Raw genomic sequence first — 21,775 nt, 5'->3', positions numbered from 1 at the left:
TATTTATTTAAATGGGGTTTTGTTTACTGGTAGAGACTGTGACATACTGTGAATGTATTCCTGACTGCTCTAATTTAACTACTTTTTAGGTTCTACATGGAGCACTGACAGCTCAGGAAGGACCAGCAGTTGGTTAGTTCTCCGAAACCTTACACCTCAGGTAAAAGAACATTTAGTTTCGTTATTTTTATTTTTTTCCCATGTGAATTCCTTTAGAGTTCCAGAAACATCTTCCTTTTACTTGAAAATTAGTTCTTGTTCACAGACTTGATAGTATTAAAGAAAGGTACTTCATGAATGTTGTGATCTTTGGTGTTCTAATTCCAGGTCTAGCACTTCATGGTGAATTATTGATGTTGCCAGGTACTGATTATAACTTTGTAATTGTATAGTTGAGAAGTAGATGTCATGAAATGAGTGGAGCAAAGCAAAGGTCAGCATCCATTTTGAGAGGATAGAACTAAATGGTTATGATTGTAGAAACCCATTCCTAATTCCCTGTAGTACACAGAGCTTTTCCTGTTCCATGTACTGTCAGTGAGAGGGAGAGAAAAACTGTAGGAGCATTAAATGTTCTACAGCTTTCAAAACTGTAAAACATTAATGCTGTCCCATAATTTTTGTAGTGCATGGAGCTTTAGCTGCTCCAGTATATAATGAAAAAGAAAAGAATAGTAACAGTGTGTTTTACAGCTTTGAAAGATGCAACACTTGCTCTCTATCACAGACAGCAGCTGGAATTGGTATGCCTGTTCATGTAACAGTGTTAAAATCTGTAATTCATTGTGTGCCGCCACACAAAAAAGTGTTTATGCTTTTAAGCTATGTAGGTACCATTCTGTGGTGGCTGCTGAGGTTACCGAGAGATTAGAGCATAACAGCACTGAAAGTTGCTTAGAGTCTTTAAGAACTATTCATCTGATGTTGTAAATGTTTATTCATTCCTTACTGTTAGGACCGATACGGCCGTTTCCAAGCTCGCACCAGCCAAAAACTCTCAGCTAAGACCTACCCATAGTGCCCCCCATAGTTACTCCAAGATCTCGTTTGCCGCGTTCCTCGTCAGATGTGCCTAGCCATCTCTCTCAAAGCGAAGTGGAAATTTGTGATTTTTGGTTTAGTTTCTCTTCAAACTTTCTTGTTTTTTAGTCAGTTTAGCCTTTTCTTAATATCGCCTATAACCTACGTCTATTTCCTACCCTTTACCTTTGGTAATTAAATCTCTGCCGTCGTTGGTACTGTCCCTGTCTCCTACCTTTGGTAGGCCTTTCTTCACCGCTTGTGGTATTTTTTAAATATCATCGTTGGTATTCTCTCCCATTTCTTTCCTTCTTATTGTTGTTTCCTTTAGGATACCCCTTTTTTGCCTGTACTATGTCAGACAAAATTAAGTTGGGGTTTAAACAGTGTGACAAGTGTGGGCATAAGATGCCCAACTCGGACGGCCACGCTCGATGCGTTTACTGTTTGAGCGTGGACCATATTAAGACTGATTGTGGCATTTGTGCTAGTTTTAGCAATCGCATGGTAGCAGAGTCTAAAAATAAGCTTATTTTGAAAGGTTTAATCAAAATGCCTTTTTTGGAGGCTCTATCTGGGTCGGAGGTCTCACCGCCTCCAGAGACCAAAAAACACAAGGAAAAATGGAGTCACTCGGTCCCTACATCTCTGTCAGTTACAGAACCAAGTCAGCTCCGTGCTTCGCCACTGCCCTCAGAGCAGACCTCTTAGGCACCAGACGCTGTGTCTTTTCCCTCTGTGCCATCTCTGATGTTGACTCCTATTTCAGTTTCAGCGGCTTCGGTGCCGTCTTTGGTTCCGACATTGGCTTCTCCAACTATACCTGCTTCGGCACCATCCCCAGCCACGGTGCCAATAGCTTCTTCGGCTCCACAGATTATGACCTCTGCTTCTAAAGTCGAATATCTCCCAAGAACCAGATACTCTCCAACGTACAACCCTTTTTTGGGGTATCGCTTTAGACCCTTTCTTGAAAGACCTGATTCTTTTTCAGCAGCCTCCTTTAGATTCACCAAGAGCCTGTCTGAACTAGATGTAGTGTAGGTTGTGGACCAGCTTCTGGCAGCTAGGGGATTGCCCACTCCAGCTAGAACTTCTGTCCCCTTTGGCATGGAATCCTTCATAGCATATTTTCCTGTTTATACTCCTCTGGCCTCTAACCAGGCCCCGGAGATCTCTGTACCGATGTCCACCCTAGTGCATACCGTCTCGGCTCCGACTGCGGGTTTTTCCCTGTCGGCACCGATCACCCTTGCTGCATCGGCTCAGTTGGAGCCGGTGCACTCTCGGGGCAATGTTTGGACTGGTGGCACCTTGGTACCTAGCCCAGCGCCTATTTTTTCGCTGGTGCCATCTGTGTCCATGGCTCCGATGGCTTCCAATCCTCTCAGAGCTCCTCAGGGCAGGGTGTGACCTCGGTTCCAAGGTTGTCCTTCTCGGTTCCGGGCTCCCATCCCTCCTAGGGCCGGCCTGCTTTCCAGGTCATGGAGAGCGTTCTTGCCTCCGCAAGTTCGCAGTCAGCATCAATGACATTGGCATCAAACCCCCCTCTCCACATGCAGCTGTCCCAACCCTCTACTTTAGGATCCCAGGCACAGGAGCCGCAAGACCTCCCTTTGAAGGGAACCCTTTCTCCGGAGTCCTCCACAGAAGATCCCACTGGGGAGCCACCTCGGAAGAAACAGTGCAAGAAGAAGCACCTTGATTCCCCTGAGGAATCTATCACTGAAGACACCGATTGTGATGAGGGAGAAGGGTCCCCACGGTCTCCCCCAGACGAAGTCTCATTCAGAGACATTCCCAAAATTTTCAAGCAGCTGGGAGACTGGAAGTTCTCTAACCCTTCTTCTGCGGAATCGGTGTTCTTGCAGGCCTTCCATGCCTGGCCATCTACTTCCTGGGTGACCCCACCTGCAGATGAGCTTGTTAAGCTGATCGTGCAGCATGCCTGGAAGGCCCCGGGCAATGTAGAACCTGTCCCCTGGAGGCTGGACAAAATTCTATCCACACCTGAAGACCAGCCCAAGCATTTGACGGTTGATTCCATGGTTATGGCAGCGGCCACCAAGAGGGAACTGGCCAGAAGATAGTTCCACTGTCCATCCTCCAAACAGGGTGTCTCGGGCCATGGACAAACTAGGGAAGCGGACCTATGCTTCTGCAACCTTTGCCATTCAGTCGCTGAACTATCTGGCACACTTCACCCGCCTCCAAAGAGACCTAATCTCTGAAATGTGTTCCTCTTTGGCGGGGGTGTATTGCCTGATGAGGTGTGTGACACTGTCACCTCGCAGTTAGCTACCCTTGAATCTATCTCAAACTCCTTGATACATTTGATACCTCACACCACCGAGGGAGCAGCTCTAGCTGCCGCATCAGGCATTGTCATGAGATGTAATGCTTGGATGCGGTTGTGTGATTTCGGAGACCCCTTTAAATCTTCCTTCGTCAATGCGCCTGTTGAAGAATCTGCACTTTTTGGTCTCAAAGTAAGAGACACACTAGCACGAAGTGAGAAAGACGGAAAGATCTTGTCTGCTGTGGGCATACTCTTTTCCACCCCCCAGAGGTCCTACTCCAGGAACTAGAAGGAAGGAAAAATGTGGTTCAGAAAATCCCAAGGATCTTTTCGTGACACTTGAGCAATCCCCTTTGGCAGAGGGGGCAACTCATCTGGAAGATGCCCCTTTCAGGGTAGAGGGGGTCCGCATAATCAGGGCGCTAGAGATTCTTTCTCTGGCTGACCCTACTAGCACTCCTGAGCAGCAGCCCGATTGCTTTCCTCTGGAAGCAGTCGGGGGTCGTTTTTCTCTGCACCTACCAGCCTGGCAAATTATTACTACCGATGTTTGGGTGCAGAGAATAATATCCTGAGGCTACCAGATACCATTCGATTTAACTCCCAGACCCATCAAATGAATCCCCGATGTGCCACCCAATCAGAGGGAAGTAACAGCCTTAGAAATGGAAAAGCTGCTAAGAAAGAGTTATCCAATCAGTCCCACCAGACCAGAGAGGATCCAAGTTTTACTCGAGGTTCTTTTTAGTGCCAAAAAAGACAGGGGACTGGAGACCGATCTTAGATCTCAGTCTATTGAACAAATTTATCAAACCTGAAAAATTCTGGATGGTCATGGTACAGTCCATTCTCCCCTTCCTAGGGAGGGACAACTGGATGTGCTGTATAGACCTCCAGGAAGTATATTACCACATAAAGATGGATCACCGCTCCCGGAGGTTTTTCCACTTCCAGCTGGGAGCCAGTCACCATCAGTTCAGGACACTGCCATTCTGTCTCTCGACAGTCCCCTGAGTGTTCACCAAATGTATGGCAGTTGTAGTAGCTCATCTTTGACTACAAGGATTCCAGGTGTTTCCGTATCTAGACGATTGGCTCCTTACCACCCCGACCAGAAATCTTCTTATCTGCAGCCTCTCTTACACTCAAGGTTTCGCTCTCTGCTTGGGGATTACAATCAACAAGGACAAATCTCAAATGTCCCCAACAAAAACACTGGTATTCATTGGAGCAGTCTTCAACACAACATCCTGTCAAGTTTCCCTCCCTCCTCACAGGCTTTCGAAAATAAGACACCAAATCCAAGCCCTCCTTCCACAGGCGTATGTACCAGCACGCCTTGTATTGCAACTCATATTACTCTAGTACCACTGGCAAGATTGCACATGAGAATACTACAGTGGCTACTTTCTGCACAATGGTCGATCTTAACTCACCCACTCAATCACATGATGCATCTTACAAACCTTTGCAAGGAAGAAATGCTATGGCGGATGAAGGCACAATTGAATCTTTGGTGTCAACCGTTCTATCTCCCCCAGCCCATGGCCACTGTAACCACAGATACTTCCCTGTTAGGATGGGGGGGGGGGGAGCATTTCCAGGGAAAGATTGTCCAAGGCACCTGTCCCCCCATGGAGGCCAATTTGCACATAAATGTCCTGGAACTGACGTCAGTTCTCTTAGCGTTGCAAGTGTTCCATACATCCCTACCTTCTGAGACCATTGCAGTTCAATCGGACAACATGTCAGTCATCTTGTATATCAACAAGCAAGTCAGTACCAGGTCTTACCCCCTGTGTCGGGAAGCCATGAGGACTTTGCACTGGGCGATAGTGCTTTTTTATAGCAACGCACATTCCTGGGAGCCTCAACCTTATTGCGGACAATCTGAGCAGGAACATTCTGATGCCTCACGAGTGGTCCCTCAATCCTGTAATAGCGGATCGGATTTTCCGCTGCTGGGGCAGGCCATGCTGCGATCTGTTTACTTCTCCCTGAATAACAAATGCAGACGCTACTTTGCCCTGACCCCCCCCCCCCCTACTGTATGCCTTTCCCCTGTTTCCCCTCATCCCAAAATTCCTCCAGAAAGCTCAAAGATTGGGAAGCAAAGTGATCCTCATTGCCCCATATTGGCCCCGTCAAGTTTGGTTCCGTTCCTATGGCCACATCTGATTCACAGCCTGTGGATTCAGGATCATTCCCAAGGTCTGTTATCTCATCCTCCAGGACTGATTCATCCCAATCTCCACAGCCTCAAGCTCACAGCTTGGTTCCTCCACTTCCAGTGATTGCCAGGCTGCCTGACATCTCATCTCCTGTTCGTGAAATACTTCTGGCTTCACACAAACCTTCCACCAGGAAAGTTTATTCTAGTAAATGGACTAAGTTTTCTATTTGGACCAAAGGTCAGAACTTAGATCCTTTCTCTATGCCTTTTCAAAAGAGCCTAGAGTACCTGATGACTCTTGTACATGCAGGAGCCACTGCATCAACAGTCACTCTACATTTAGCAGCTATTGCCAATTTTCATAATGGATTTGATAATTCTTCGATTATGTCACACAGCTTGTGCAAGACCTTTTTGAAAGGAGTATTACACGTTAAACCTCCTGTCAAGCCCCCCATAGAACCCTGGGACTTGACCTTGGTACTAAGTCTCTCACAGGCCTTCCTTTCGAGCCTTTTGATTCATGTGATATAAAGTTTTTGTCATGGAAGACTCTACTTCTAGTAGTACTTACCTCAGCGAGAAGAGTATCTGAGCTGCAGGACTTGAGTGCCGAGAGACCTTACTTGAACTTCCACAGGGATAAGGTGTCCCTTTGTACTGACCCTTCTTTCTTGCCCAAGGTCATTTCTGGATTTTCCATTAACCAATCTATTGACCTACCGGTTTTCTTCCCTCAACATTAGGGGAGTACCTTTTGCAAACCCTTGATGTGCATCGGCAGCTTTTTTGTTATTTGGACAGGACTAAATCTTTCAGGAAAACAGATCAATTGTTTGTGGCCTTTGCAGGACCCAGATTGGGCAAACCTGTCTCCAAAGTGACTTTATCCTCCTGGTTTAGAAACGTCATTACCTTTATCTACCAACAGAATAAGCTGTCCTTACCTGTCATTCTACTAGGTCAATGGCTACTTCTTTAGCTTTTCATTCCAGAGCCTCTATGGATGATGTCTGCGCAGCAGCCACTTGGGCAAGACCTCATACCTTTATCTGTCATTACAAATTGGATTTGGCCTCCCGAGCATCTTTTGGTTCTATGGTGCTCAGGAATATCCTTCCTTAGGGCCACCCAGGACTCCAGTAGCTGGGGACTCGGTCCTAACAGTAAAGAATGAATAAAGATTTACATCAGATAAAGAAGTTGTGTCTTACCATAACGTTCCATCTGTGTTGTAGATCTTTATTTATTCATTACTTCCCGCCCTCATTCCCCTGCCTGGACTCCTGGTGGACTTTAGGAACTCCTGGTTAGGGTATTTGCTGAGACAGAGCCTCCTACTGTTTTCTCTAACTGTCTGTATTATATAGCGCTGGGCAAACTCGATCTGGAGTAACTATGAGAGGGGCATTATGGATAGTTCTTAGCTGAGAGTTTTTGCCTGGCGCGAGCTTGGAAACGGCCGTGTCTGTTCAGAGGACAGAACCGAAGTCCTAACAGTAATGAATGAATAAAGATCTACAAATATAGATGGAACATTATGGTAAGACATAACTTCTTTTTATGTCAGAATGGTGCTTAAGGATGATGTCTTTACTGATTTTTGGAGCATAATGGAGATGTTCAATAGCCGCGATGGTACAGCGGTAGCATTGTTGCCTCACAGCAAGAGGCTCTCCTGTTCGATTTTCTGCTGGAGTGCCTTCTGTGTGGAGTTTGCATGTCCTCCCCGCAGTCGAATGGCCTCCGAAAGACATGCGTGAATGGGCGTGCCTTCACTGAAGGTTGGGTGTCGGGCTGGCAACTCGGCACCATAAAATTCAACTGCCAATCATTAGCGGACCGGAGTTCCGCTGTGGCGACCCCTAACCGGGAAAAGCCGAAGCGACAAACAATGGAGGTGTTCAGTGTGAGGTTTTCTGTCACTTTTTATTTCAGTAATGCACTACAAATATATAATATTCCCACAGAGGTCTGCTATTATACAGTGGATATAAAAAGTTTACACACCCCTGTTAAAATGCCAGGTTTTTGTGATATAAAAAAAGACCACAATAAATCATTTCAAAACTTTTCCCACCTTTAATGTGACCTATAACCTGTACAATTCAGTTGAAAAGCAAACAAATCTGTTAGGGGAAAAAATATAAAAAATAAAAAACGTACAATTAGCTGGCTGCATAAATGTGCACACCCTTAATGTAATACTTTGTTGAAGCACCTTTTGATTTAATTACAGCATTCAGTCTTCTTGGGTAGGAGTCTGTCAGCATGGCACATCTTGACTTGGCAATATTTTCCCACTCTTTCTTGCAAAAGCACTCCAAATCTGTCAGATTGCAAGAGCATCACTTGTGCACTTGCTCTTCAGGTCACCCCACAGATTTTCTATTGGATTTAGGTCTGGGCTTTGGCTGGGCCATTCCAAAACTTTATTTTTCATCTGGTGAAGCCATTCTTTTGTTGATTTGGATGTATGCTTGGGGCCTTTGTCGTGTTGAAAGGTGAAATTCCTCTTCATCTTCAGCTTTCTAGCAGATGCCTGAGGGTTTTGGGTCAAAAGTGACTGGTATTTGGAACTGTTCATAATTCTCTCCACCTTGACTAAAGCCCCAGTTCCAACTGAAGAAAAGCCACCACCATGCTTCACCGTGGGGATGGTGTTCTTTTGGTGATGCAAAGTGTTGTTTTTGTGCCAAATGTACCTTTTGGAATTGTGGCCAGAAAGTTTAACCTTGGTCTCATCAGACCATAACACATTTCCCCACATACTTTTGGGAGACTTGATGTATTGTTTTGCAAATTTTAGCTTGGCCTGGATGTTCTTATGTGTAAGAAAAGGCTTTTGTCTTGCAACCCTACTCCATAGCCCCGACATATGGAGAATATGGGAGATTGTTGTCACATGTAGTACACATCAGTACTTGCCAGAAATTCCTGCAGCTCCTTCAGTGTTGCTGGAGGTCTTTTGGCAGTCTTCCTGACCAGTATTCGTCTTTTGTCTTCATCAATTTTGGAGGGACGTCCAGTTCTTTGCAACGTCACTGTTGTCCCATATTTTCTCCACTTTTTTATAACCATCTTCACTGTGTACCATGGTATGTCCAATGCTTTGGAAATTTGTTTGTACCCTTCACCTGACTGACACCTTTCAACAATGAGATCCCTTTGATGCTTTGTAAGTTCTCTGCGAACCATGGCTTTTGCTGTAGCAGGCAACTGAGTAAATGTCAGGAAAATCCTGCTAGGACAGCTGAACTTTATTTGGAGTTAATCAAGAGTCTCTTTAATTGATGACAGGTGTATACCCAAGAAGACTGAATGCTGTAATTAAATCAAAAGGTGCTTCAACAAAGTATTAGTTTAAGGGTGTGCACACTTATGCAACTTAATGTACATTTTTTTTCATATTTTTTCCCCTAACAGATTTGTTTGTTTTTCAATTGAATTGTACAGGTTATAGGTCACATTAAAGGTGGGAAAAGTTTTTGTGGTCTCTTTTTTTATCACAAAAACCTGGCATTTTAACAGGGCCTTGTAAACTTTTTATATCCATTGTATGCCTTTCTGGTAGATGCTCACGTCTGCTTGTTTTCTGTGGGTAATGAGCATTGGGTTCTAAATGTCAAGACTTGTCTGGCCTAGTTTAGGAAGATGTCGGGAGCAAGATGACAAAACACTTTGCAGCAAAAGTAAGAAAAGCATGAAAGATAACGCGTTCAGGAAGGAGATAAAAATGGGAATATGTTCCACCAACACTGAAGATTTTGTCTTTGTCATAAGCACTAAAAACATAAAGAAGGGTGAAGAAAGTTGACATTCTAAAAGAGGAGCATGTAGTATACCTTTACACAATTCTACTTTTCTTCATCAGTAGCTTACAAGAATGGGGAAAGAACTACTGTTCAATCAGAGCAGTTTCAGGTCAGATCCCAGAAACCTCAACAGAATCCCACAAAAAGGGATCCATTTGTGCAGAGCACTGAGCTCAGGTCATAAGAGCCTTTACTTGTCCAGACACCATTGTAGAAGTGGTTGCCATTGTTGATTGGTACAGAGAAATAAGGATAGCTTCCAAAGTCCGCATTATCTAAGCCATCTGTAGCATAGTCACTGTAGGTCATGGAAACTTTGCTAATTGCAAGATGCTGCTACAGAAGCCACAGATGTAGTTAGTAACATTTCAGAGCCTTCTTTTATGAAACTGTCACCTTTCTGAGTAGCCCTGGGAATATTCCTCTGTGGAAAATACATGGCCCTAAGACAAAATATTTCTTATACCACTAGTAGTAAGTAAATGTAGCTGGTCACTTTAATGTGTGGGTGATCTAGCAGCCAGAAATTTTGAACTCTTGGCCTAGCACCTTAAGCAGCTGATAAAAGGTGCTGGGTCCCATTTTCTCATATTGAATTAAATAATGACATCCTGTGATATCCTTTACTGCAAAAAGTAACCAAGTTAATATCCCTAAGGAGACCCCCTCCCTTGTCAAATCAGATTATAGGTTCATAGGTAGGTACTAGGCTATCAGCCCAAGGGCCTAAGTAAGCTTAGCCAACATGGTTCCCTGGCTTATGGCACCCAAGAAAGTTAATTTCCTGTGCCCCTGTCGAGTAGAGCCACAGAAGTGATCCCAGGGTGTATTTCCTATTTCCCATCCACTCCTCAAGATTTTTCTTGAAGAGTGCTAATGAGGAACTTTGTTTGACATAGATGTGAAGCTTGTTCCAGAGTATAGGAAGTCTGTGGGATAGGAATCTATCCCTCCAGCATGTCCTGTTTATTGTGGTGACGAGGTTTAGGTCCCTAGAGCATGTAGCTTGGAGAGATTGGGATTTCTTTAGGTGTAGCATGTCGAACAGCTCTGGGTTTAACATAGCTTTATATGTTAGGCAGAGATCTCCTCTGATTAGGTGATATGCTACAGAGTAAAGCTGGAGTTTTTTGAGACTGTCAGTGTAGGGCATCTGTTTGAGGCCAGTAGTCCTCTTTGTGAGGTATTTCTGTGGCCTTTCCAGCGGCTGCGGATATCTTGAGGTACATTCCAAAAGGGGCGTTGTACTCTGTAATGGGTCTAATGAGTGCCGAGTAGAGGGGAACAAGCACCTCTTTTTTCCTGGATGAGAACCCTTTTGTGATGAGGTGTGCCACATAGAAGGATTTCCTGACTACTGTGGCGATGTGATTATCAAAGGAGAGACTACTGTCCACCTGGGTCCCAAGGTCTCTTATCACACATTCGGCGTTAAGTAGACTGTCGTTTATGTGGTAGTTCATGGGTATAGAGTTTTTACCAAAGGGGATGACCATGCACGTTTTGGCATTGAGCTTGAGGCCATGGCTTTGACATCAGGCATCTGTCTCAGAGAGGCCCTTTTGTAGGATGTCCACATCCTAGTTTAGTGAGTCTAGCTATAATTCCATAGTGGTGGATGGTGTCAAAAGCCTTGGTGAGGTCAAGATAGGCTGTGTGAACCACCTTACCCTCATTTACGGCTTTGGTGACTGCCTCAAATTCATTGATCAAGTTCAGAAAGCATGATCTGCCTTTCACAAACCCGAACTGGATGGGGTCCAGAGTTTGGAGGTTACCAATGTCTTTGTTTATGAGTTCTATGATGGTATGTTCCATGGCCTTGCAGACCAGTCTTGTCAGGCTAATAAGATGATAGTTCCCAGGATCAGTGGTGGCTCCCCCTTTGTGGAGTGGGATAACTGTTGCTGTGTGCCATTCGTTGGGCACAAAGCCTTACGTGAGACTATGATTGAACATGGTGCTTAGGTGGTGAGCCAGTTCATTCTGAAGTTGGTGTAAAACGTAGCCTGGGATGTTATCCGGTCCCATGGATGCTGTGTTTTTGGTTTTAGAGAATGCAGCTTTCACCTGCATAGATGTGATTACAGGGACTCTGCATTCTTCTGTATAGATATGGGCCCTTTAGGGGGTGAGAAGTGGGTAAAGTTAGCACTGAACCTATCTGCCAGGATGTTGGCCATATCAATTGGTTCTCTAATTTTCGTGCCGTTTTGGTGTAATCAGACCAGATCTGGATGTTGCCATTGAGATTCTTGACATAGCTATAGAATGCTTTGTGGTTGCCCTTAGAATCAGTGGCAATTTTGTTTTTGTACCAAGCTTTGGAGGATCTTATAAAGGATCTCAGCTTCTTACTGAGGCTGACCAGAGAGCTCCTCCACTCATGGGATTTTACTATCTTTTGCAACAGTTTCTTCCTTCTGTTGTAGAGTTTGTTTGACAGGGGACCACCAGATTGGATTCCTTTTTTTGAAGGATAGCATCTTGGTTTTGTTTGGGATAGCACGATCCATGCACTCGTGCAAGTGCTTATAGAGTGCATTTGTGTAGGATTCAGCAGTCATAACTGTACTGTCCATCTGCATGTGTGTCATGAAGTTCGCCACTTCTGTCTTAAGAAACATGAAGTTGGCTTTGGAGAAATGTTTTACCGTGGTTTCCTTAATGGAGAGTGGGGGTGGGATGTGGATATCTAGGGTGATTAGCTTATGGTTGGATCTGACCAACGAGGAGTTGACTTCAGGTGTGGAACACCAGTCACTCATGTTGGTAATGCTAGTTCTAGGATATTGTTGCCCCTGGTGGGGGTGTGGATAAGTTGATCCAGGGCATTGGAATTTATAAATTCCAGAAAGCGTTGAGCGAAGGAGTTGGTACATGAATAGTTTTCCCAGTTAATGGTGGGGTAGTTGAAAATCGCCCATTGTTAGGGTGCTTGGTTGAACCCTAATATTTTCCAGTATATCAAGAAAAGAGGAGTGGGAATCCTGGGGCATGGTGGGGGATCTGTAGCAAGCTACAATTTGGAGTGCAGTTTTGCCCAGAGTTAGTAACCTTGGATGCATTATGCTGCGCAACTAGTCTGGAGGTGTGGATATCCTTAATGAATATGGACACACCTCCGTCTTTGGTGTTCTGGTCCAGGTTAGATGGCCAAAAAGTGTGGTATGAGTTATAGCCTGGTAATGCAGGGGTGCTCTCTAGAGCCTTGAACCAGGTCTCAGTCACTGCACAGATATCGATGTTCTCCATTTTAAGGAGTGCCTCGAGTAACTGCATTTTGAGATTTAGACTTCTAGCATTGAGTAGCATTACTCTCAGTTTTTGCTTGCCTGTTCCTGTTACGGTGGTGAATTTGCCATTGAACCTTGCCTAAAAACGGCACTATATGGGCAGCAAGACCCTTAGCCAGTATCTGGAATCCCAGGGGCAACAGGTGCAGGCCATGTCTGGCAAAGCATCGTGGTCTGTCGACCAAGTCGTCCCAGGCAGACAGATACTGGATCCCCTTAGAATGACACCAGAAGCTTAGCCAATTGTTGAATTCAGTAATTTTGTCTTTGTACTGTGGTATCACTCTGGGCGATGGCAGGATGCTACTTAGGGCTAGGGTCATACCTGCCTGGGCTACAAGATCGGAGAGCTCTTCCATGTCTCTTTTCATGTAGTCCAGGGAGGTTTGTCTCAGGTCGTTCACACCAACATGGACACTGACAGAGTCATATTTGTACTTGTGGAGTGACCTGAGAGCGTGGGTTATGTGGTGGATCCTGACAGGCAGGTGACAGTAACTTTCTCCTTGTTTAGCCTGGTGAGTGGGACATCAGTGTGCCTTACTATAGAGTCACCTATGACTAGTGTGTTGGGTATGTTATTTTGTCTTATGGACTGTGGTTTATTGGCACACTTGAGTCTGTGGGCTATGTGTCATTTGGGTTGTGTTGGGGGGTGGAGGTTGCTTGCGTTTCTGCTTTGGAGGTCTCTGTTGCTTGAGCAGATTATTATTGAGAGCCTCTGCAAATGTTTTTGTGTTTCTATGCGTGGATTTTGGTGGTGTAGGTTTAGTGGGACTATGTGAGTGTGGTGTGGTGCAAGTGTTTATCTTCTCTTGACTGTCAAGTTCAGTCTTGGTTGGAGAGAGCTTTACCTCCAGTTTGGCTAGAAAAGTGCATTTCTCACAGGTTGTGGTGTTGGGTGGTAGGAGGGGAGTGTTGTCTGTGCACATGAGGCAATTGCTACATTGCCCCAAGATGCCCAGATTTATCAGATATACAGGAGAGAACACTGGGAGCTGACCCTTGGACATGCCTGAATAAAAAAACTACTTTCCTCTAGACAAGTGAGGAAAGTGAGTATAAGAGCTGTTTTCCTTTAAGCAAGTGAGGAAAGTAAGTACAAGTACAAAAACTGTTTTTCTCTAGGTAAAGAGGAAGGTTGAGTGCTGTAGTAATTTGTAGCTTATTTAGTGCTAACAACAAGTTCTGAACAAGTGCTGAGCACGAATAAGCAAATTCAAGTGCTAAAACTAAGAATCTGTATCTGGATCTTGTGGTAGATAGGCTACCTAGTGCTTACCACTCCCACTGATAAGCTAGAAGGCTTGTTTAAACTTTTTGCATTCAGAACTCCCTTTTTTACCACAATTTTCTCCATCATAAACGTATTCATTCTAATGCCAACAAAAAAAATTTATGTCCCCAAGACCTCATTTGCCTCATGACTTAAGCAGAATTTAATCAAAGCAAAGTCTTGCTCCGAGGAACCACATATTCCCACATATTTCTGTTAACATTCTTAATCTCCAACAACTCTTATTGTGCTGCTTACTGTACTGGACAAAGCTTTTAATGTCCATGATATTTATAAGGTGGAAAGATATCCACAGACATAACTTTAGCATAACCTGAACAAAAAGTTATAAGCCTAATGTCTTCAAACACCTTCATCCCACATTGTTTCCTCCGCATGTGATACCTGAAAACATTTAATTTAATTTTTAACCAACCTGTAGATACCTTCTCTAATACCCTTCATTTTTTCCCATGAAGAGCGGAAACTATTTTTTACTTGTTTATTTTTCTAGTAAAAAAAATTTTTTTACATCCCTTAAACTCTCCAGAAATTAATATTTGCCCTGACACACTGACTTTTGCACTTGTCCCTTCATTTCCTAATAAATTATTTTCCTGTCACTTTTCATTTTCAGCATTTTGTTTTGTCCAATATTCATTTCCTTATGTGCCCATATATTACTTTCACAATTCATTACTTATTTTGTTCTCTTTCACCCATATCCTGATTAAGTTTTAGAGATGCAGCATGGCATTTGGGGTGGAAGCTTGCCCTAGCAGCATATTTGTTAAGAAGTAGTATTTGTAAAGTTTCAGATTATGAGCTGACTGAAGACCTCTGGTTTTAGTCCTGACCGATGACCAGGCTCATCTTCATCGTAGATAAATTGTTCTCCACTTAATGTGCTTATTTTCAAACTCACACACAAAAAAGTGAATTTTCTGCAGTCTGAAACACCAGCAAAAATCAGCTTTACATGTTTATTAATTCAAATGTTTTGTAGAGGAGATCAGGAACTTAAAATACAAATTATTCTTTAAATTTATGTCTACGTTTGAATTGAAGGGCAAGATTCGTTTACCAAGAAAAGACTCTGATCATAAGCATTCATTTCAAAATGGTGTCTTTATTTGCTTCTGCAAGCTCCTTTGCAATTCGCTCTCCGAATATGTAAGATATTAACTTTTCTTGGGATACTTGTAGATTCTGTTTTCTTATCTTAGGAGCAGGAATAGAAATTTAATTGTCAGTTCATTGTGCAACCTGTATTCAGCAAGGCAGCATTTCAGAGCTTTGGACACAGGTTATAATGCATTCTGCTAGCTCCCCATTCAACACTGCAGTAGAAGAACCTCAAAGGATACTGAAAAATATTTGGGCTTTTGACAAAGGGGAAACTGCCAGCACAGCTATCTGGAATTTTGTAAATAATTATGTCATTGGTGAATATCAAAATGATTTGTGTAAAATGCTTGTGTTACAAGTGTTTTAGAACTGTGTGTTGTGTGTATATCAAACTGCTGATACAGAAGTATGTGTTGGAAAGGGTTTGTAAAGTACTGAGCTTAAAAAATATTACCACATTGTACCCTACTGGAAAAGAACAGAAATGTACATACAGTATTGTTTAAAATGTAAATATTTTAACAATGCAAACTGGAACACAGGAGGTTAACTTCGGAAAAATAGCTGAAATTAAATTACTTTATGACCAGGTCATTAAAAAAAGTTATGTTTCAGTTTCAGTGCAGCAGCAGGCACAATGTCTGTGCTGAGAAGTCTTCTGTATTGTCTTGGAAGTGTTTTATTGTTTTTTGACTTCCTGAATCTGCAAACGTCTGAGAGAAAGCCCTTCTGTATGTATTTTCACAGGTATATGCTAAATACTGCTAGCTTTCAGCAGTGGGGGGTTTACCTGGGATAGAGTCAGATGACATTCTGCAAGCTATTCCAGCAGTAATATTTGAGATATTATTTTAAGAACTCGCTGAGAGTGGAACTGATCATTTTGTATTCTGTTTTTGACCTCTGCCTTGCTACTCTAATTAAGTAAGTGTACTAGGGTATAGTGTAATTCTTTTAGATATAGTCAGGAATATACCAAAGCTTAAGTTAGATGTTTTTCTTTCTTTAATTGAGACTGTCCTGCAATGTTGGTTTAAATATTTCCTGTGATTTTGAACTCTGTTTACTGTGTGTGTGTGTGTGTGTGTGTGTGTGTGTGTGTGTGTGTGTGTGTGTGTGTGTGTGTGTGTGTGTGCGCGCGTGTGCAGTATTGTCTCGTTCTTTTATTATTAATTATTAAATATATTTAAACCTTTCATTTTGGCTGGTCTGTGTAGAGAGACATTTATGTTCTGAGAATACTTGCATATTTATTTGGTGACACTCTGTAGGCCACTCCTAATAGCCTTGATCATGGTCAAACTAACATTTGTATTGATAGTAACATTACACAGTAAAATTGGACACCCTTTGTTAATGGCCTTAAAGTAGCAAGTAGCTGATGGTTGGCTGGTAGCAGTAATAACTACCTTACAGTCTTGGCAGAAGGGGGCATAGCTAATAAATCTGTACCAGCCTTTCCCATGTGTGTGTGTGTCAGCCAGCTACATGGGCAGGGACATGAAGCACTGGTTGGACAGAGTGTGTCAAAGGTTTTGGCTTGGCTACTCAACTGAGATCTCAACTCTATAGTTGTGCCAGTGGGAAGTCTTATTGGGGATCTGGAGAAAGAGGGAGAAACCAGCCCCAGACTGACTGTAGTCTCTGTGTGCTCTTAAGGGAAATTGCACTTAATGCAGAAAGCTGCATTGGAAATACTGTGTGTGTACTCATCATCCTCCTAATGCATGTCCCCCGCTGGTGCTGAGGATTGAGGCTCTTTGATTACTGGGCCAGTGGTGGGGCTTCACACGGCTCAATACATATGTTCTCTGAAAACAGTAGTCTTAGTCCTAGCATTAGTAAAGAGCAGTTTTCATTTTTGGCAGGATACTGTCAAGTTTGCAGTCATAAACTGACTATAGACTCACTGGATTATGTCAGGGTGCTCCCATAAAGGACCTCAACTTGCAGGGCTTCTTGTCTCAACAGGAAATGTCTCTTGGGGACTTCCAGGATGACTGCATACTGGTCAAAAGATTAATTTCAGCTCTCCCAGTGTGAAAAAAGAAACAGACAGAGAGGGACCATTAACTCTGCCAGATTTAGTAAATTCAGCTACTGAGCCTGAATTAAAGACAGCTAAAAAAGGTGAAGAGAAAGCACTGACTGAGAAGAATCCTACAGCAGTTCAGCAAAAAGCAGTTTAAGCCCCAGCTTTAATACAAAAGGCTGGAAAAAATGGAAGAAGCTTTAAATAGCTCTTCAGATGAACTGATAAAACTGCAAAATCAGAGGTCAAAATGAAGAAACAACTCTCTGAAGTAAGAAACCTGAGATTTTCTGCTGTACCAGAGAAGCTGGAAGGAACAGGCGTTTTATATTTGTATGAAAACACAAGCAACTGGGCAGGTGTTCCACAGCCTGATTTGTTAATTGAAAGGGCATATCATGTGTATGCTCCAAACCTGGCCATGAGACAACAGTGAAAGGCTGTTTTAGTAAAGATGCAATCATGCCAGCAGAAAGAGTTGATCCTGCCAAAATTGTGGCAGAAGGGTAAAATGTTAAAAATTGGAGACAGTAGACTGTGGGAAATGATTATTCACTGTACACCAGGCAGAAGAGAAGCAACTTATCCCAATAGTCAGGGAATGTCGAGGGGTGGGTGTGAGATTCAGGCTGTTGTAACCAGCTGTCTTCAGAATATTTTTTTTTCCTGGAGGATCAAAATCATTTTTTGATGCAGCCCAGACTAAGGATAAAATACAAAATGTGAACCAACAAACAGAAGGGAACTCTGCTTCTCATTCTTTTGATGATAAAGCTCATAGAGAGATTTTGCAAATTAAATTTTCCAGTGTTCCCAATGAAAATGATTGAGAAACAGAAGAAAAGCACAGGAGTTGACTAGAAGAATCAGGAGTTCCTTGAACTTAAACCAGAGTCTGGAGTTGGGAGAAAGAGATGAGTAAGACGATGACCAGCAGTGCTAAAGTTAGAGAATAAATATAAAGCACCAGTCACATTTGTGAAATATGGCTTTGATAGAAGAAGTGGAAAGATTTGACTTTTGTTGACTGTTAAACTTGTGGAGGACTGAAAAGCATATACCCCACTTTGTGTCATTAATATTTGGAAGGACACTAAAAGTGGAAAAAAGTAACTAAGTATTTGTGTAAAACACTGGAACTTAGTATAATGCAATGTAAGCAAATGTTTTTCTCCCAGAGCCTCCACTGAAAATGGGTTTTACCCAGTCGGGTTTTCCCGGTAAACAAAGACAAGTAAGTAATAAATAAAACATTTCATGATATAAATTTGTATTATATAGTAAAACAATTTTTCAGTCATTGCAGTATGTGATACAGATACTAAAGTAAGCAAGTGCCTTTGGTTTTAAAATATGTAGGCACTGCAGTGTAAAAAGAGAGGAAAGGCTGGACAAAAGCATGTTTAAGTTAATATGCTGTAATTTTGTGTTGTTGAGGTGAGGGGGAGAGTGTGTAAAAGTGCTCATATTTTAATATATGTAAAGTTGAAATGTTTTCTCTTACTTTTGCATACGAGAATCTTGTATCTTCCTATCCATAAACAAGAGCTTCCAGTTTCTCTGTGTTTGTATTATCTTTTGTTTGTCTCTACCCACATATGCTTGTCTGCCATAACAGAATCTGTTTTTAATCCATACTCGTACGTACTCCATTTTGTCATGTCCCCCATAAATATGGGTATTGCTGGACCAATTTATGAGCGGGTATATAATTTACAGCTGTAGCCTTAGTTTTATCTTCATTGATTATATATCCTGAAAAGACTTGATTTGCGGGACATCTTGAGACCGTTTCGCGTCATCTGCAAATCAAACCAACTTTTGTTAATTACTATACCAATTATATCCCTGAATTTCTGAATGCCTTATTTTCTGCCAATGGTTCTAAATAATGTAACACAGATAACAAAGGGGAAGGAGGACACCCATGCCTGGTTTCTTTGTTCAAAAGAACTTATTAGACAGGAACCAGCCCACTTTGATTTTTTGCCTGTGATCCCTCATATATCCTCCTAATCAGCTGTATAATTTTATCAGGGAATGCAAGTGCTTTCATTGCCCTTCTCATAAAATCCCAGCTTACTGTGTCGAATGCGTTCTCTGCATTTAGTCCCACCAATAACAGTGGTAAATTTTTTTACATTCTGCATCTCTCAGGATCATCATTGTTGTATTAATGTTGCCAAATATTTGCCTGTCCGTCACAAAACCACATTCATCCATATCTGTCAGTTTTGGCATCACCTTTGCCATTATTTTAGCCATTAAAGACATAAACACTTTATAGTCATGGTTTAGCATTGAAATGGGCCTATATGAAGGTGGATCTGATGGGTCTTTAACATCTTTAGGTATTACTGCCACCACAGCTTTCTTCCAGGATATTGGTGCTTCTCCTCCTTTTAAAGTACTTTTAATCAAAACCTTCCAGATCTTTAAAACGTTCTTCCTTCCTAGCTTCCAAATTTCCACAGTAAGACAATCTATTCCTGGAGACTTTCCTGTCGATTGGTTATACATCACCATTTTTACTTCATCTGTTCCTATTTTGTTAGCAATTAAGCCTCATCTAACTCTAACCTTAGCATTTAGTTCTTCTGTACACATTTCTGTTTGTACTTTTTCTCGATTTCCACATTTATCTGCTTTATACAGATTTTTCATAAAATTTCCAAAATATTTCTAGTATCTCTACAGGATCTTTGGTAGTTTTCCTTGTTATAGGCTCCCTACGCTTTGCAACAACCCTTTCACTCTGTATTGCTTGGCCCATTGTGCTAAAAGCTTTTGTGCTTTGGAGTTATCAAACAATAGTTGCTTAATAACAATTTTTCTAAACTCGTGCATATTATAGAGTTAGTCTTTTATTTTATCTTTAGCACTCCTCAGTTGCACCTGTTCCTGTTTTATGAGATTTCCCATTGCTTCAGAGATTTTATTTGAATCTAGAGCAAAAGCTGCTGTTAAAAAGAGATAATTAATAAGGCAACTAAAATACTGCACAATAACTATAGGAATCAGTCAGAGGAGGTTATAAAATATTGGGAATAGAGACTGGATAAGCAATTCACAAGGAAGCAATGGGAGAACATATGTATAGCTCCCAGATATTCCACAAAGTCTAGAGGATTCATGATTTTTGCTTGGTAGTGTTTGCATAGGTTTTTAAACCACAAGCATAGTCCAAATAATTTTTCCTCGGGTAGATGCAAATGTTTGAGGTGTAATGGGGCAGAAAGGGGTAACTGGGAACATACTTTTTGGGAGTGTAATGAATTGGCATACTTTAAAAATTTTCTGCAGAGTACTCTTCAGAAATATTGCATGAGCAAATGGGTGCATCTGAAGAAATTATTTTTTTTTTTTAATATGGGATACAGGATCTAACTTGCCTAGATGTAAGTTTGTTTAATTTTGGTGGCTACGAAAAAAATTACTAGAAAATGGAAATGAAAGTCTAAACCAACTGTATTTGAAGTGTTTAATATTGTAACAGAGATTGAAGAACAGGAAGTGGACTCTTTAGAAAACTGTTGACGCGCATTATATAGAAAAAAAATAGAAATTTTGGGAACAGTACATGCAGAATGTTTTAGAGAATGAGTGAGGCTTAAAAGGCAGGAATTTTATGTAACGTTGAATTGATGTGTAAAAAACAGTGTGTGTGTTGTATAATGTTTTGCAACTGGTAATATGTTGATATGGCTTTTCATTTATACATTTGTGTTTGCCTGTGTTCCGAGTGTTAATTCAGTAAAAGTGTTTAAACAAAACCAGAAAGGTCTCTTCATATCAACCTGAGTAAAATGAAAGCAGTTTCAATAACTTCTGTGGAAACCCAGTTCAGGTCAGCGCATATGACATTATAATGTTGCGGTGCACTGTCAAGGAAGGGTACCAGGGCCCGTCAGCCATGCAGTGCAACACTTTAATATCTGAGACTTGACCATTCAACAAAAATCTTTTACTTTTTGCAGTCTATCACCCAAGTCAGAAAAACTCTTATTTCAGACTCCATCAGCAGACATATGTCACTGACTAATGGTTGGCATGTACAGTCTGCATTATTTTCGTAAATAGTGGAATAATATAACATGCAAAAGATCTTTTTCTCCATTCATCTGAACTATCAATGTTCAGTGTTTTACTCTCTTCTTCACTGCACAGTTTAGATACTGAACATTTTCTCTTCCTTGGATTCTGTCTAATATATGTTTTCCCTTCATCTTAGCTGATTAGAAGCTTAGTTTTAAAGACAAAACAGGACAAAGTGATTGTTACAGCTAGCCTGGCCAAGTCAGTCATGTTTCTGTCTTTCGGTCCAGCTAATGTCTCAACTACATTTGCCTTTACATGGCTATCTACTGATTAAGCATCTTGACGGAATGTTTCACCTGAATCTGAAGTTTTTGACCCTTACATGTTGGAGATGGAATTTAATTGTTTCATTTTATTCATTTATTTAATTATGTATTTATTTGCAAATGTACTGATCATTCTTAGTGAGGCCAGAAAACCTACACCTTATTCGCACCTTTAAACAGGAACATGTTTGTAGTTTGGATATCTTTGTTAAAATCTGTATAATTTGAACTGACCAATAGAAAGACTGTCATAATTTTTCAGTCATATTTGTTCTTCCACTATAATGCATATTTCTGCAGTCTGGGCATATATTCTGTTTTTCATGAAGTAGGAACAGTTGCTTGAAACCACCACAAAATACATTGCTCACT

At 41.8% G+C, this 21,775-nt stretch overlaps 1 protein-coding gene across 4 annotated transcripts in view; it reads left to right on the top strand.

Moving 5' to 3' along the window:
- TNRC6C (trinucleotide repeat containing adaptor 6C) overlaps window positions 1-21,775 on the top strand; it is an 897,274-nt gene that overhangs the window by 855,773 nt on the left and 19,726 nt on the right. For all 4 annotated transcript variants that reach the window (XM_044084998.1, XM_044084999.1, XM_044085000.1 and 1 more), the window contains one exon: window positions 90-160. In XM_044084998.1, the coding sequence (XP_043940933.1) occupies window positions 90-160 (71 nt within the window). The remainder of the gene's footprint in view (window positions 1-89; window positions 161-21,775) is intronic.

This window comes from Protopterus annectens, chromosome 10.part0, assembly GCF_019279795.1.
Source record: "Protopterus annectens isolate FY-2018-M chromosome 10.part0, PAN1.0, whole genome shotgun sequence".
Classification (NCBI taxonomy): Eukaryota; Metazoa; Chordata; order Ceratodontiformes; family Protopteridae; genus Protopterus; species Protopterus annectens.
Note: the sequence above shows the minus strand (reverse complement) of the source record. Positions and strands in the feature narration are given on the sequence as shown.